Source organism: Pseudophryne corroboree, chromosome 7 (assembly GCF_028390025.1).
Source record: "Pseudophryne corroboree isolate aPseCor3 chromosome 7, aPseCor3.hap2, whole genome shotgun sequence".
Classification (NCBI taxonomy): domain Eukaryota; kingdom Metazoa; phylum Chordata; class Amphibia; order Anura; family Myobatrachidae; genus Pseudophryne; species Pseudophryne corroboree.
In genome coordinates, this window is record NC_086450.1 from 436,225,917 (window position 1) to 436,241,752 (window position 15,836).

General features: G+C 46.4%; 1 protein-coding gene across 2 annotated transcripts in view; it reads left to right on the top strand.

Annotated features, from left to right (window-relative positions):
- B9D1 (B9 domain containing 1) overlaps positions 1 to 15,836 on the top strand; it is a 198,911-nt gene that overhangs the window by 42,744 nt on the left and 140,331 nt on the right. Inside the window, exon 5 of one of the 2 annotated variants that reach the window (XM_063934883.1) lies at positions 8,291 to 8,353. The exons of the other annotated variant lie outside the window; for it this stretch is intronic. Coding sequence (XP_063790953.1) covers positions 8,291 to 8,353 — 63 coding nt within the window. The remainder of the gene's footprint in view (positions 1 to 8,290; positions 8,354 to 15,836) is intronic. 2 annotated transcript variants of the gene reach the window in all.

The window sequence follows — 15,836 nt, forward strand, 5'->3', positions numbered from 1 at the left end:
AATGAACAGTTATGATCTGATTGGCTAGTGCCTTTCTCACCTTGCACATATCACTGGTTTATCACTTCCTTATGCCTTCTCCAGGTTAATACATCTGCCCCTCTACATGTAATTTTAGACAGTGTTAGTTAAGAACAAGTGTACTGCTATCTGAATATTTAGTACAAGTATTCTGTGATATACATCCAGTATTTACTGTGCATTTATATATATAAAACTGCACTGGACTAGTAAAACTACACACACACATATATATATATATATATATATATATATATATATATATATATATATATACTTGCAAATCAGTCGGCACTCCACAGCTCTTGTCAGCAACTTGCTCCGTGCCAGGACAAAGTATTCACATAGGTCCAGAAAAGAACGGCACTGGAGACAGCAATATGCAATAAAGACTTGTATTCAAAGGCAACAGCCGTTTCAGGGCATCAGCCCCTTCCTCAGGCCCAATACAAAGTGGTATATACAAACATACATAGAACACTTACCCCCCTATATACCTCCCGGGCACGCCAGCTGCCTCATCTCCTCCTCGCGTCCCTGCTTCCGGGTGTCGAGCCGCCACGTCACTTCCGCCCGGCGCGTCACTGTTGCCATGGAGACCCGGCGCTTGCGTGTCAGCCAGGCCCAGCCGCACATCAGTTGGGTGTCAGAGGCCGCTTTCCCCGCTGTCAGGTGCTGTGTGGAGGTGGGCTGCTCAAACGCCCCCTGTGCAAAAGAAAACAAACACAAATACATAAAACTACTGACATTAACACAGTAACATTAAGACATGTAATTTAAAAACAATACCCATAGTAAGGTGGAAACAACAGACCATGCTCCCAGTACTGCAGGTCATTCGTCATAGATAATTTGTCATAGATAATTAGCTGCACTCAAAGGGGTCATTTCAAAAAGGATCATCACCTACAACATCCTCTATTGTGTGGAACAGTGAACACAATATCGGAATATCGCTGGTTGTTAGAATACTATATAAACACATTCCAATTAATTTTGTCATTGAGACCCCGAGGCCAGAAGGTATCTAGCCTCATAATCCACCGGGTCTCTTTTTCTAATAGCATCTTGGCCCTGTCACCTCCCGTCAAAGTAGCCGGCACATGTTCTATACCAAAATATTTTAAAGAATTAATGGTATGTTTAGCTGAATGAAAGTGTCGGGCCACCGGTTGATCTACCAGTTTGCCCTCCAAAGTTAGTTTTATAGCTGAACGGTGGGCCGCCATACGCTCACTAAGTTTGCGCGTAGTCTGCCCAATGTAATAAAGCCCACCTGGGCAGACTATCACATAAACCACATATGACGGGCTGCATGTAATCACTTGTCTAATAGTGAACCTTACATCCCGATACGGATGTTTAAAATCTTTACATGCAACCATGTGTTTGCATGTGGCACATTTAGGGCAGCGGTAACACCCCGGAGGTTTTTTCTGAATTTTTACCTCATCCAGACCCTTCATACTTGAAATATCTGTCTTTACGACCAGATCACGAAGGTTCGCACCTCTCCTAAATGCTGTAACAGGTTTAATTTTTTTAAAGGATACCAAATCTGGATCAGAGGCTACTATCGGCCAGAGGGCTTGAGATGCCCTACGAACGATAGGACTGGCTGTGGAAAAATCACTAGGCCAGGGAAAGATATCCCTGGTTCTTTTTTCCCGTGCTGGATACAGCAATTCTCTCCTGGACATTTGGAGGACCCTACTCTTTTGTTTTTGTAATAATGATTCCTCATACCCCCTAGCCAAAAATTTAAAGATCATATTATCTAGAAGGTCAGGGATTTTTGTTCTGTCACTCGTGATGCGCGCCACACGCATCATTTGGGACAGAGGCAGGCCCCGCTTTAATGGTTCTGGGTATTGACTGGAGGCCATCAACAACGTATTCCTATCTGTGGGTTTAGAAAATATTTCTGTAGAAATGACACCTTGTTCTAGAATGATTTTTACATCAAGGAAAGTAGCTTCCCTTTCATCACAGGTATATGTAAATTTAATGGGTGAGGGTGAAGAATTAATATTCACCATAAGATCTTCAAATGCCTCCTTTCCACCACCCCACAGAAGGAAAACATCATCAATGTACCTGGTGTACATTATGATGTTATCAGCCACACTATGGTCCAGGAAAAACATCCTGTTCTCCTCCGCAAACATAAAAATGTTAGCATACGAGGGTGCTACCGATGATCCCATCGCGCACCCTCGTAGCTGTAAATAAAACTCACTATCGAACAGAAAATAGTTCCTGTATAGTGTAAGCTCCAATAGTGTGAGAAACAAAGTGTGATTAAATGCCATTTTTATCAAGAAAAACCTGCATCGCCCTCATCCCATCATGATGCGGGATGGAAGTATAGAGGCTACACACATCTAGGCAGCATATCAACGTGCCTGGCGCCAATTTCGGTAGGTCCTGTAGTTTAATAATAAATGAATTAGTGTCCTTGAGGAATGTTTTTTGTGTGTAGTTTTACTAGTCCAGTGCAGTATTATTGTCTAACTTCTGCATTGTACCTGTGACTGAGTGTGCCTGCAGCTGCTGTGTGGATTTCATTCTCGGGTATCACACTACTTGCTATCATTATCTTCTGCACCCTGGGGGGGCTAGGTGCGTCAGGGTCTCTCTCTTTTATATATATATATATATATATGTATATATACATACATACATACATACATACATACATACATACATGTATATAGTGCTACACAGTATATGCGTTTTTGTATTTTTTACTGTGTATTTCAGTCACCTCCTACCGCTTAAATCCTCTGTTTGTGCCCTGTATTTACTGTCGCATAAATCAGGAAGTTATTTGTAGATATTGTGTTTGTCTGGCTATGTTGTACTGTTACGCTCTAAGGCTACATTCCCTATAATGTCTGCCACACAGGGCAGGAAATCGGCGGACGGTTCTGCATCATGCAGTCCTGGCACCAAGGATTTACCTAAGGGGGAAGTTTTAGCTGATGGTTCAGGCACTAGGTGCCATACACCTCCCAGTCGACCCGCAGCACTTGTGACCCGAAACACCTTGGACAGCGTTCTCAAGCATGCTGAATACGCTTGTGACATGTCTTACGCCCCCCTGTGGGACCTCCTTTGCCATTGAAACCACATATTGTCCCTGTAGTTAATCCGCCCTGGGCAGACACTCTGTCTGCCCAGTTACAACAATTAAATCAGTCTTTGGTTAGACAGAAGTCTACCCCACGCCCCTCTGGGATCAAGGGGTCATCTAAGCGGGCCATTTCTTCCTCACAATCCACTAATATTTCGGATAATTCTTCTGATGAGGATGGGTAATCTGCTGATCCGTCAGACACTGATACAATCGCTTCTGATGAGGAATCTACAACCCAGGTTGATGTTCCTGACCTAGTGGAGGCTATTAAGCTGATTCTCCAAATAGATGAACAGATCGAGTCCACTACTGCGTCTAAGAAACCTGATAAGTTCAAACGTCAGAAGATTACTAAAGTAATCTTACCACATTCTGACCATTTAATTGACATACGTCAGGAATCCTGGTCGTCTCCAGGAAAAATAATTTCCCTGTCCAAGAAGATGCTAGCTCGTTATCCTATCCCTGTGGAGTTGATTAAAAAGTGGGAAACTCCACTGCCGGTGGACTCTCATGCCGCCCGTCTTGTGATGTCATCTACTCTGTCACCTCACTGAAGGAACCGACGGATAAGCGTGTGGAGGGATGCCTGAAGTCTATTTACTTTCTTATCGGTGCTGTACATAGACCCACTATAGCAGCCTCCTGAGCCGCAAAAGGAATTGAAGCATGGGTTCAGGCAATTGAGGATGCTTCATGATTTTTCTGACACTGCCAGACAATATCTGTGTTATATTACCACAGCCTCCCACTATATTCAGGAGACGGCCTCTGTGGCAGGTGTAATGGCGGCCAAGGCATCTACTACGTCTATACTGGCTCTCCGAATTCTGTGGTTAAGGTTCTGGAAGGTGGACCTGGACTCCTAAAAGACCTTGGAGGTGTTCCCTTTTAAGGGAGACGTTCTATTTGGGGAGGATCTGAACAAGATTGTGACTGACTTGGCGACTGCTAAGACTGTGTTTCTCCCAAGTACTAATTTTTCTGCTCCAAAGGCTAAGAGTACCATCTTTCGTTCCTTTCAACCTCCAGGGAAAGCAAAAGGTCAGGTGTACCCGAGACAAGCTTGTGCTTCCAAAACCACTAAGCCCAAACCTAAACAATCCTGGGCCGCCCGTCAGCCTGCTTCCAAACAAGACAAGCCTGCTGCATGACGGGGCGAGCCTCCCCCTGGGGGACCCCAGGGTGGGAGGCTGACTTCTGCAGTTCGCCCAGGCCTGGTTAAAGACCACTTCGAACGCCTGGGTGCGGGAAGTTGTCTCTCACGGATACGCAATCTCTTTCAAGAGACGTCCCCCTTGCCAGTTCTGCTCAACGGTTATCCCTTCAGATCCGTTGAAAGCGCAAGCTCTACACTTGGTTGTACAATCCCTCCTGGACGCAGGAGTGGTAGTGCCGGTACCTCTGTCTCAGAGAGGCAGAGGATACTATTCGACCCTGTTTCTAGTTCCGAAACCAAATGGGTCCTTCCGGCCTATACTCAACCTCAAATCATTGAACAAATTTATGAGAGTGACCAAATTCCGTATGGAAACTCTGTGCTCTATTGTACTGGCCATGGAACCCGAAGACTATATGGTATCCCTGGACATACAGGATGCTTACCTTCACATACCTATTGCCATATCGCATCAGCAATATCTGCGGTTTGCTATTGGCAACCTACATTATCAATTCCAGGCCCTGCCATTTGTACTGGCCAATGCCCCTCAGATCTTCACCAAGGTCATGGCCGTGATGACGGCCCTTCTCCGCCGTCAGGGAATCAGGATCCTGTCGTATCTGGACAACTTGCTGATCCTGGCGAACTCCCAAGATGTTCTCCTCAGTCATCTGGAACTGACGGTTTAATTCCTACAAGCCCACGGGTGGCTCATCAACTGGAAAAAGTCCTCACTGGTCCCTGCTCGGAGCATGGTGCACCTGGGGGCACTGCTGGACACACACAGCCAGCAATTGTTTCTGTCTCCAGAGAAAGTCCTGAAACTTCAGGACAGGATCAGACACTTCCTCTCTTGCCCAAGAGTGTCAATACACTCTGCGATGCCAGTACTAGGCCTCATGTTGTCGGCTTTTGACATGGTAGAGTACTCTCCGTTTCATTCCCGCCCTCTGCAGAGGTTAATCCTTTCCAAGTGGGACGGCCTGCCTCATCGGCTCAGGTCTCAAATGATCTCCTTGACTCCTGAGGTTCGTCTGTCACTGAACTGGTGGCTACAGGACCAACAGTTGAGCAGGAGCCATTCCTTCTGGATCTCCAACTGGGTCCTCCTGACAACGGATGCCAGTCTGCGATGTTGGGGCGCGATGTTGGAGCAACACTCTCTCCAGGGTCAGTGGATCAGGGAGGAATCTCTCCTCCCAATAAACATTCTGGAACTGCGGGCAGTGTTCAATGCGTTGACGCTTGCCCTGCCTCTGGTACAGAACAGGCCTGTTCAAGTACAATCAGACAACGCCACCACGGTGGCGTACATAAATCGTCAAGGCGACACTCAAAGCCGCATGGCAATGCTGGAAGTATCAAAAATTCTGCATTGGGCGGAACGCCATCTGGCAGCAATATCGGCAGTGTTCATTTCTGGAGTCCTCAACTGGGATGTGGATTTTCTCAGTCATCAGGACGTTCACGCCGGAGAGTGGAGTCTTCATCCGGAAGTCTTTCAACTCCTAATGGACAAGTGGGGCCTACCAGATGTAGACTTAATGGCATCTCGACACAATCACATGGTTCCGGTCTTCGGATCAAAGACAAGGGATCCTCAAGCAGCGTTCGTGGATGCACTGGCAATTCCATGGAACTTTCGGCTGCCATACGTGTTTCCTCCAGTGTCACTCCTGCCCAGGGTACTACGGAAGTTCAAGCAAGAAAGAGGAATACTAGTACTAGTCGCTCCAGCGTGGCCGAGACGGCATTGGTTCTCAGACCTTCAAGGTCTAACGATAGAGCATCCTCTTCTACTTCCTCAATGCCCAGATCTCCTCGTTCAGGGCCCTTGTGTCTATCCGGACCTGGCCAGACTGGCTTTGACGGCGTGGCTCTTGAGGGCCAAAGGATTCTCCAAGGCAGTTATTCAAACTATGTTGAAGGGATCTGTCTGTTGTCTTAAATGCCCTACAAGAGTCTCCATTTGAACCTTACGCTTAAGGTCGTGTTTCTGCTTGCTAATGGTTCTGCTAGGAGGGTGTCGGACTTAGGCACTTTGTCCTGTCTTCGAACTCGCCCTGGTTATCTACCTAAAGTTGGTATCTTCTTTCCATCTTAACCAAGAGATCGTGGTTCCGGCTTTTATCTCTTCTGGTTTGTCTTCCAAAGAACGGTCTTTGGATGTGGTACGGGCTCTCCGTATCTATGTGGAGAGGACTGCCTCTCTCAGGAGATCAGATACCCTGTTTGTACTTTTTGGTTTTCACAAACGTGGCTGGCCTGCGAATAAGCAAACCTGGGCAGATGGATTAAAATGGTGGTTGCACAAGCCTATGCGCAGGCCAGACTCCCAGCTCCTGCTGCTATCACAGCCCATTCTACTCGGTCTGTTGGACCTTCTTGGGTGGCCCGCCCTGGCGCGTCCGCTGAACAATTGTGCAAGGCGGCTACGTGGTCCTCTGTGAACACGTTCATTGGGTTCTATGCCTTTGATACTTCCGCCTCCCAGGATGCTTCCCTTGGATGTCGGGTTCTTGTGCCCGCTGTGGTGCGTCCCCTCCTATGAGGAACTGCTTTAGGACACCCCGATTTTTAACGAGGTGTCGAGACATAGAGCATAGCTTTGCCCCAACACCTGCAAAGCCCCGCCCTGTGTTCTGATTGGCCCACGGGCCATTCAGTGAAAGAACAGGGATGACTGTCGGTTGAGGGAACCATCTAAGGTAATCCACTGCTTAGTTGGCAGCCATCGATGGTCACTTGTCATATTGCCATCGATGGTAGCTATCGATGGCAACCACACCGATGGCCATCCGTAGACGGGACAGTCCTGATTAGGTAACTGTCCCTCCCGCCAGCCAAGGACCATGGAAATGTTACCTGTATAATGCTGTGATTATGTGTGATGTAGGGTAATGGGATAGATTGGGACAACCTAGCAGTTCAAAAGTGTATGATACGCCCCAAAGCTCATGGCACCCTCTAATGTGAGACAGCCAGGACCCCAGTGTAGCGTGACGGATCCCGCTTTGTAGTGTCACATAGGGATTCCAAATCATCTATGGTTTATGGCTTTTGCCATTGATGGTAGAGAACCAGATGGTTTCCCTCCATCGATGGCACAGCCTAAATGAATATAATTTATTTTATTTTTTTGCAAAATGCCGGGACACGGAACATAGCTCCACCCCTGACACCCACTAAGCCCTGCCCAAGTTTCTTTTTAATTGGCCCGTGACTCAGCCAGCACCTTTCAGCAGTGGCCGTCGAGTTGTGCAAACCATTGATTGTTCGCCATGGATGGTCTAAGTGCCATCGATGGTTATCACCGATGATGTCATCAATAAAAACCATCAATTGGACAGCCCAACGATGGCCATCCCTAGTGTCACACACACAACGTGCTTGTCTGTTGTTCCTATGTTGTTCTCTTCACATATATAATGCCTTCAGCTTATTGACATTCATTAGCAGGCTCATTAATTACCCATGCTTCTTCAGACCTTCTTACTAGTTGAGAGATTAAAAAGAATATCTGTTTTAAAGAATTCTCAATACTTCCTGTCTTTGTGTTGGATAAATCATGGCTAATCGCATGTGTAACAGCTTTATTACATACGTAGTCCCCTTCTGAATGCATGTAGATGATATGCAAATGAGCAGCTCCATATTCATGAGGAATCACTTCTGGGGCATGCCTTCACATAACAAGCATTTGCCACGTAAATGGCAATTACCTGATGTGGTCTCCTCAGGAGAAACCGCTCTTTTTAGCCATTTGTTAATGAAATTGTTGCTGCTGTGTTCTGTTTTCCATTAATTGTTTCATATTTATGCTTTATAGCTTTCATGTGTATTTGACTTAAATTCCAGATTTCTTTGTCTCATCCTGTTTTTGTTTCCTGGTCATGTTTCCCCGTAATCAGATCGCAGCTGGAAAGGTCATTTATTTTATTTGTTCTATTATTTCTTTTCTTTTCCAGACATAAAAAAACCATCCCCATGTTTGTTCCAGAATCATCGTCCAGACTTCAGAAGTTCACCAGGTAAAATGATGGCAGCCTGCCCCTCCCACCACATTCACAGCGGGTGCCAGGTGGGCGCCTGTCAGCTCCGCTCTCCCCCTAACCACCCACAGCCTCCCCCGTCTTCTCACATCTGCCCCTGGTACATAGCAATTTTTATCACTCAATGGAGAGGCCACTAACGGATGTTCTATAACATCCCAGAAAAGGTCATTCTTCCCCCCCCCCCCCCCCCTCCATCGGTCCTCCATTCTCTCATCATTAAACTATTCTAATGCTCTCATGAGGTGTTTTACACATTCCTCAATAATTAATCTGCTTTGTACATACGTATAATTGCCTTCTGAGCTGGTAAATGCCAGGTCATGTGTGCGCAGACACCCTTTGTCTGTTACATTAGTATTTATCATTGCTATTAGGACACCAATATAAGATGAGGTTTGTTAAACCAAAAGTGATCAGTGTACGTAGAAAGTGAAGTGAATGCGGTGGATCCCCGAGCATACAGCCCATATGTACAGAGCATAAAAGGAGACGCGTGTGTTTCTATTGAGTTTTGCTCACTAATGTAGTTAAAGACTCGCCGTGCACTGTAACCTACAGTATAGCAGCTTACTTCCATTAGTCCACCACAGATCATTTCTGATTAGTTGCTTTCAAAGCTCATTTCTGATTGCGTGTCAGGGGTCAGTACACAGTGCTTTTATGTATATATATATATATATATATATATATATATATTAGGGAATAACCACTGCTGTGTTTTCAGGTGGCACATTTACCCCTTGCTGTTTTGTGGGCATCAAATGCATTAGAGTCGTCAGTTTAGTGATCTTGCAGTGTCATGAGTCTGATCTCTCCTGACCATGTGACACAGGGGGTCATTCCGACCCGATCGCACGCTGCAGTTTTTCGCAGCGGTGCGTTCGGGTCAGAACTGCGCATGCACCGGTGCTGCCGTGCGCCGGCGCATGCCAGAAGGGCGACGGCTGACGTTGCCTAGCGATCGGCAGGCAGAGGCTGTCGATGGGCGGGAGGGAGTTGCACGGCGGCGTTTGGCCAGACCGTGCGCGGGGGGGAGGGGGGTGCGGTCCGCAGCGGCTGTGTGACGTCACATGCAGCCGCTGCGACTCTGGCAGCGACAAGTATCCCCTGGCCAGCCGCAGGAGCTGCGCTGGCTCGGAATTACTCTACAAGTACAAAAGCATCGCCGCTGTGCGGTGGGGCCGGGCCTGATATGCGGGGCGGACTAGCCCTGTGCTGGGCGTCCCCCCGCATGTCTGTGTCAGTGATCGTAGCTGTGCTGAATTTAGCACAGCTACGATCAGGTCGGAATGACCCCGTTTCCATCTTTGTTATGTTTAAAAGTGGTCGGCCCGTTGCACTTGTAGCTGATCCCTTATTATCTTTTTAGATTGTCCGCTCTTGTGAACAGGGCTATCACTTCATTTGGTGGTCTTCCAGGGCGAGGGACCTAAGAGCCTTGAATGCTCTATATTATTTTCACTGTCTGTCATTTTTAAGGGATTATTTTAATATGCAAAGTATTCCACCCTCCACATACTATATAATACAAGGCAAACGCAGCTCCTCGCCTCTATGGGAGGGAATTCATTTTATTTTGCTTGCTAGATAGCGCCCGGCGGAGCAATTCAAGTGTAGCTCCGTTCTGATGGCACACAGTCGCTGGCGCTGACATTACTGTTATATTGTTCCGTCATGTTGACGGCTGGTAAGTAGTTTCCCATAATGCAGTATTGCCCTCCATTCCTTTGCTATCATAACCATTTTCTGTTTGCCTTATCTCCTCACTGCGCAGTGCCGCAGAATATGTTATAACTAACAATAAAATAATACAGCTTAATGTACACAGTATGGAAGCCAATCCCGGGCCATTATTTTCAATCCTGGGTATCGGGATTGAAAAATGACCACTCTGGGGATACCCGGAAATTGGCTTTTAACTATGTGGCCGCCCCGCTCTCTCCTGGCGGCTCCCAACGGCGTGTGACAACGCAGCGTAACCTCTTGCGCTGTGCTGGGGAGCCAGAAGAAGGAAGCCGGGCTGATCCCTCAATCCCCGGGATTGGAGTTTACAATCCCGGGATTGAATCCCGGCCGTTTTTGGCCCTAAATCCCGGGATCCCGCCGATCCCGATTTCGGGATTGGCCACCATAGTATACAGTAATGATAACTCCTTTCAATCTTTTCATGTCGGCACATCCAGGGCATATATGTCTGTCATATCTGTGCATTATTATTTTCTTACAGTCACGGGCGTCATTATTCCGGTGCTAAGTTACTCAGTACTTCTGCTTCCATGAGAATAATAATAATGATTTTTTTTTTTCCTGAAACCTGTTGTGAAATTTAATCCCACCAAAGTACTTCAATTTGTTATAAAACTTCTGGCACTGCTACTGACTGGGATGTGGGATCCTGTCACCACCCCAAGGTTTCATTACATTGCTGAGAGCTATCTGTCATACCTGGTGGCCTATATATATGAAACCAGTGTAATGTTATACAGACGTACCCATTAGCCGGTGCAGGCTCACACGACGTATCCACTGCACCTATCTCCAGTATGACACTGTACAGTATGATAATAGGATCTACACAACCCCGCTGTGGGAGACACTGATTTCCAGAGACTTCTTTTACAGCTGAAGGGGCGCTGTGTATTATTCATGCTCCGTTTCAGGTTGTTGCCTGTAATAACATTCTGTATTTCACAGCTATTGAATATTTGATACATTTTTTGTAGACATTGATTTGTGAATTTAACGTTAGTACATTGATGTCCTTAGAAGCCAGACAAGATAGGAACATTTCTGCATCTTCCATTGGGATCAGTCACAGTGCATTTGGTGACATACTGTACCAATTCACTTACCACAAAGACTACAAAGATAATGCATCATTATTGCCTTGTCATTTAACAATGCCTCAAAGATGTCACTGGATTCCTGGTGAATTGACAGTGCCACAATGATGTCACTGGGGATTGCTGGTGAATTGATAGTACAATGATGTCACTAGTGATTCCTGGTGAATTTATAGTGCCTCACTGATGTTACTTGTGATTCCTGGTGAATTGATAGTGTTTCAGTGATGTCAATGGTAGTTCCTGGTGCATTGATAGTGCCTAAGTCCTGTCACTTGTAATTCCTGTTCCTGATGTCACTGGCGATTCCTGGCCAGTTGATATGATAGAGTGATGTCACTGATGACGACTGGTGCATTGGTAGTGTCTCAGAGATTTCTGGTGAATTGATAGAGCCACAGTGATGTCACTGGTGATTCCTGGTGAATTGATAGGGCCTCAGTGATGTCACTGGCGATTCCTGGTCAATTGGTATGATAGAGTGATGTCACTGATGACGACTGGTGCATTGATAGAGTCTCAGAGATTCCTGGTGAATTGACAGTGCCTCAGTGATGTCACTGGCGATTCCTGCTGAATTGACAGTGCCACAGCTATATTATTGGTGATTCCTGGTGAATTGACAGTGCCTCAGTGATGTTACTGGTGATTTCTGGTGAATTGATTTGGGTATTGCAGAATTTGTTAAGGAAGTGTGTTCAGACCACCAACTTGGGGATTGTTATGTGTTTTGGTATTTTACACTCATTGATTGGATTTTAAAAAAATATTCCGCTGTTTACCTGATTCTCCTGCACTGCTGTGAGGCAGTAAAGGTGTCTTTATTACCTTTAATTAAAAATAGGGAAAATTCTACAGGGATAACGCTTTCAAGGGGCGACTGTCTAATTACCTGGCTTTGTTCCACTTCCCCACAACTCTAATACTATTGGAGAAGCGGGAAAGGCTGCAGCTGTATTATCTATCAGTATTGACTGTCCAGCTAAATGAATGTCTGTGTGATTAGTGTGTTTGCCCATATATCAGCCACAGCCAATGCTAACAAGGGCATAAAAACCATGCAACCTCCACAGCCAAACATTAGTAGTGGAATGGGTCGTATGGAAGAGCTCAGTGATTTACAATGTAGCACTGCCATAGGATGCCGCCTTTCCATGTCAAGTTAGTTGGTTAGCCCTGCTAGAGCAGTCTCATGTCAGCTGCTAGAGCTGTCTCATGTCAGCTGCAAGAGCTGTTACTGCAAGGTGAAAATGTCTAGGAGCTGAAACAGCCCGGCTGCGAATCAGTAGGCCACACCAGCACCCAGAACACGTCTGCAGGGGATCTGGTCTCTAGGTCGACCACTATTGGTCGACAGGGTCTCTATGTCGACATGTTCTAGGTCAAAAGGTCGACATGAGTTTTTCACAATTTTTTTCTTTTTTTTACCTTTTTCATACTTAACGATCCACGCGGACTACGATTGGCATAGCGAACGGACACGGTGCACTAATTGGGGTTCTCGGTCACTGTACGGAGAAAACAACACCATAAAAACTCATGTCGACCTTTTCACCTGTTGACCTAGAGACCCTGTCAACCTAGTTACTGTCGACCTTGCATACCACACCCGTCTGCAGAGTGACAGGCAATGTTGTGAAACGTACTCTCTGCTATTGGGCAAACAGTGTTGCAATATATATTGGCTGCACCTGGGCAAACAATGTTGCAATACTTACTGGCTGCTCCTAGCCAAACAATATACTTACTGGCTGCTCCCAGGCAAATAATGTTGCGATACTTAGTGGCTGCACCAGGGCAAATAATGTTGCGATACTCTCTGCATCTGGGCAAATAATGTTGCGATACTAGCTGCATCTGGGCAAATAATGTTGCGATACTAGCTGCATCTGGGCAAATAATGTTGCAATACTTACTGGCCGCTTTGCATGTCCCCAGCATTGCAACATTGGGCCTAATTCATACCTGATCACTGAGCTGCTAATTATACTGTCCTGCGATCAGATAGTCACCGCCCAAGGGTAGTGTAAATTCGCCAGTGCAAGTGTACGATCGCATATGTACGCCGAGCTACAAAACTCCCCCAGTCAGCGGACAGCTGCAAATCCGTTCACACTACACTCACCATCTGATGTTTTTTCCACTGTGTCCAGTCTGTGCACAGCCCAATACTTACTTCTACAGTGCGATGAGAACAGGCTGATCGGGTCCAGAGCTGACGTCACATACACTCCCTGAAAACGCTTGGGAACGCCTGCGTTTTCCCTGACATTCCTAGAAAACGGTCACTTACCACCCACAAACGGCCTCTTCCTGTCAGCTTGCGAATGCCCGTGCAAATGAAATTTTGGCACCAGCCTGTCGCTGGTCGGTGATGCCTGTTGTTGTTTGGCGACGCGCGTGCGCATTGCGGTGCATACACAGTCTATCGATAATCGGCGCTATGCGAAAACGCACAGCAGCGATCAGGTCTGAATCTGGCCCATTGTTTGCCCATTATTTGCTAAATACCAAGCAGAAAACTAATTTATATTACCAACACATACATCAGGGCTGTTGTTTTGACTGAACAACATGGGTCAGGGAACAGGAGACACAGGGAGTGCCCGGAGAGAGGATAAAGGAAGGTATATATGCAGTACTGTATGTGAGTGAGTGTCCTGCCCAGATATCCTAACCTAGCCTTTTCTTTTTTATTAAGTGGGGCCTGTGGGTTGGGAATGGTGGCAATCAGAGCCTGTGCAGCTGCTATTTTTTTGACAGGTGACCCAGTGGGTCCTCAGCATGCTGGGGGGAAGAAGTGTACAAGTGGTGGGATGCAGGAAGGTGTCTATTCACCTAGGAACCTGGAAAACTTTGGGGGTGTGATGAGTGATTCGGCACAAATTTGGTTCTTTCCTCCAACTTATCGCAAGGCTGGATTTATCTAAAATACTTGAGAGCCAGATAGCCAATCAGATGATGTTTTCAGATTTGAACGTAGCCAAGTCCGAACTGAACCGTCGCACAGCAAGCGCTGGGCAGACAGGAAGATGTGACCTGGAACATGCCCTGAGCCTTTCTATGTAGCAGGGTGACAACCAAGGAACCTACCAAGTAGTAGGTGTCACTAACGCTACTGTATCACACCCAGAAAAGCCACAACTTCAGGCTGACTCACAGATCCGTGGTGCCCTCATCTACATGCTGCTATGAGTATCAGGCCTGTATTAATTTGCCAATAAATTATTAAATCCATTACAGAACCTGAGCACATAAGGACTTAACTAGATCATTTGTTATTTTGATTTAACTATGTTAAATGGCAGAATTTGCAAGGCTAGTTATTATCTCGGTGGTATCAGGAGGCCTTCTGTGTGTTCAGTCTTCTTAATAACCAGAGAAATAAAGGACAGGAAAGGACAGAGTAACTTACATGACCCAGGAGATGCCTCCTCTGTGCCCGCTGGGACTCTCTCCTTAGGAAGAATTATCAGGGCAGACGGTAGACTCTGCTGGGGTCTGCTCTCTCTGCTCCAAGCTCGGGAATCTGTATATCTAAAGCAGATGTGCTTACTGGCTTTTAAAGAATTTCTAAGCTCTAGGCTTTCTGGCTCAGATCAGGTTCCTTGCCTGGTCTGGCCAGAGGGTTCAAGTTTTGGGGTCCTTCCTTGGGACCCCTGGGACACGGAGGAGGGATCGTCTCTGTGGGAGTGCCACCGGAGATAAAAAGCACGATGGCTGGTACTGGCTTCTAAAGGGACTTGGAGTGGACTGTTATTGCACAGTGACGTTTGTACAAGAGCTTGGGCAGTCCACATAAACACACACAGTGACAGGTCCGGTCAATGCATGAGACAGGTCTCAAGGGTAACAGCCTGTGCATTTTTCCACAGGTATGGGGATCTGTATGAGTAGTTCCGTCACCATGTGTCAGGATGGGAGCCACGGACAAAATTTCAGTGGATAGACATCCTGAAGCACACTTATCAACTGATGTGTCCATAGTTATACAGCAGAGACAGTACACATCGCTCTGAATCAGTCTCTATTATCATATATAGCTGCGCAAAGGGAGCAGGGTACTGATTACCCAGGGCTAGACATGTCTAGGGGGCACGGAGTTTACCCTTTCCCCTCTATAGATCTGAGACCAGCAATATATCTTGGCGACCATGACGCTACAAACATCACTGTCCTGGGCGTCACTGCTTCCACCCACCTTCTGGTTGTTTAGTTTATGGTTTTGATATAGTAGAGATGGATAAAGAGTGATAAATGACCAGCCAATTAGCTACTAACTGCCATGTAACAGGCTGTCTTTAAAAAAATGACAGTTAGGAGCTGGTAGATTGGTCATTTATCACTCATTGAGGCAGATGTATTAAGCCTGGAGAAGGGATAAAATAGGATTTTAATTACCTACCAGTAAATCTTTTTCTCGTAGTCTGTGTGGGATACTGGGAATCCATTTAGCACCATGGGGTATAGACTGGTGCACTAGGAACCAGAATACTGAACCAAGCAACAGTGCAGGAAGAACAAAGCACCGGGCGTGCGCCCAGTATCCCCTACGGACTACGAGAAAAGGATTTACCGGTAGGTAATTAAAATCCTATTTTCTCTTACGTCCTAGG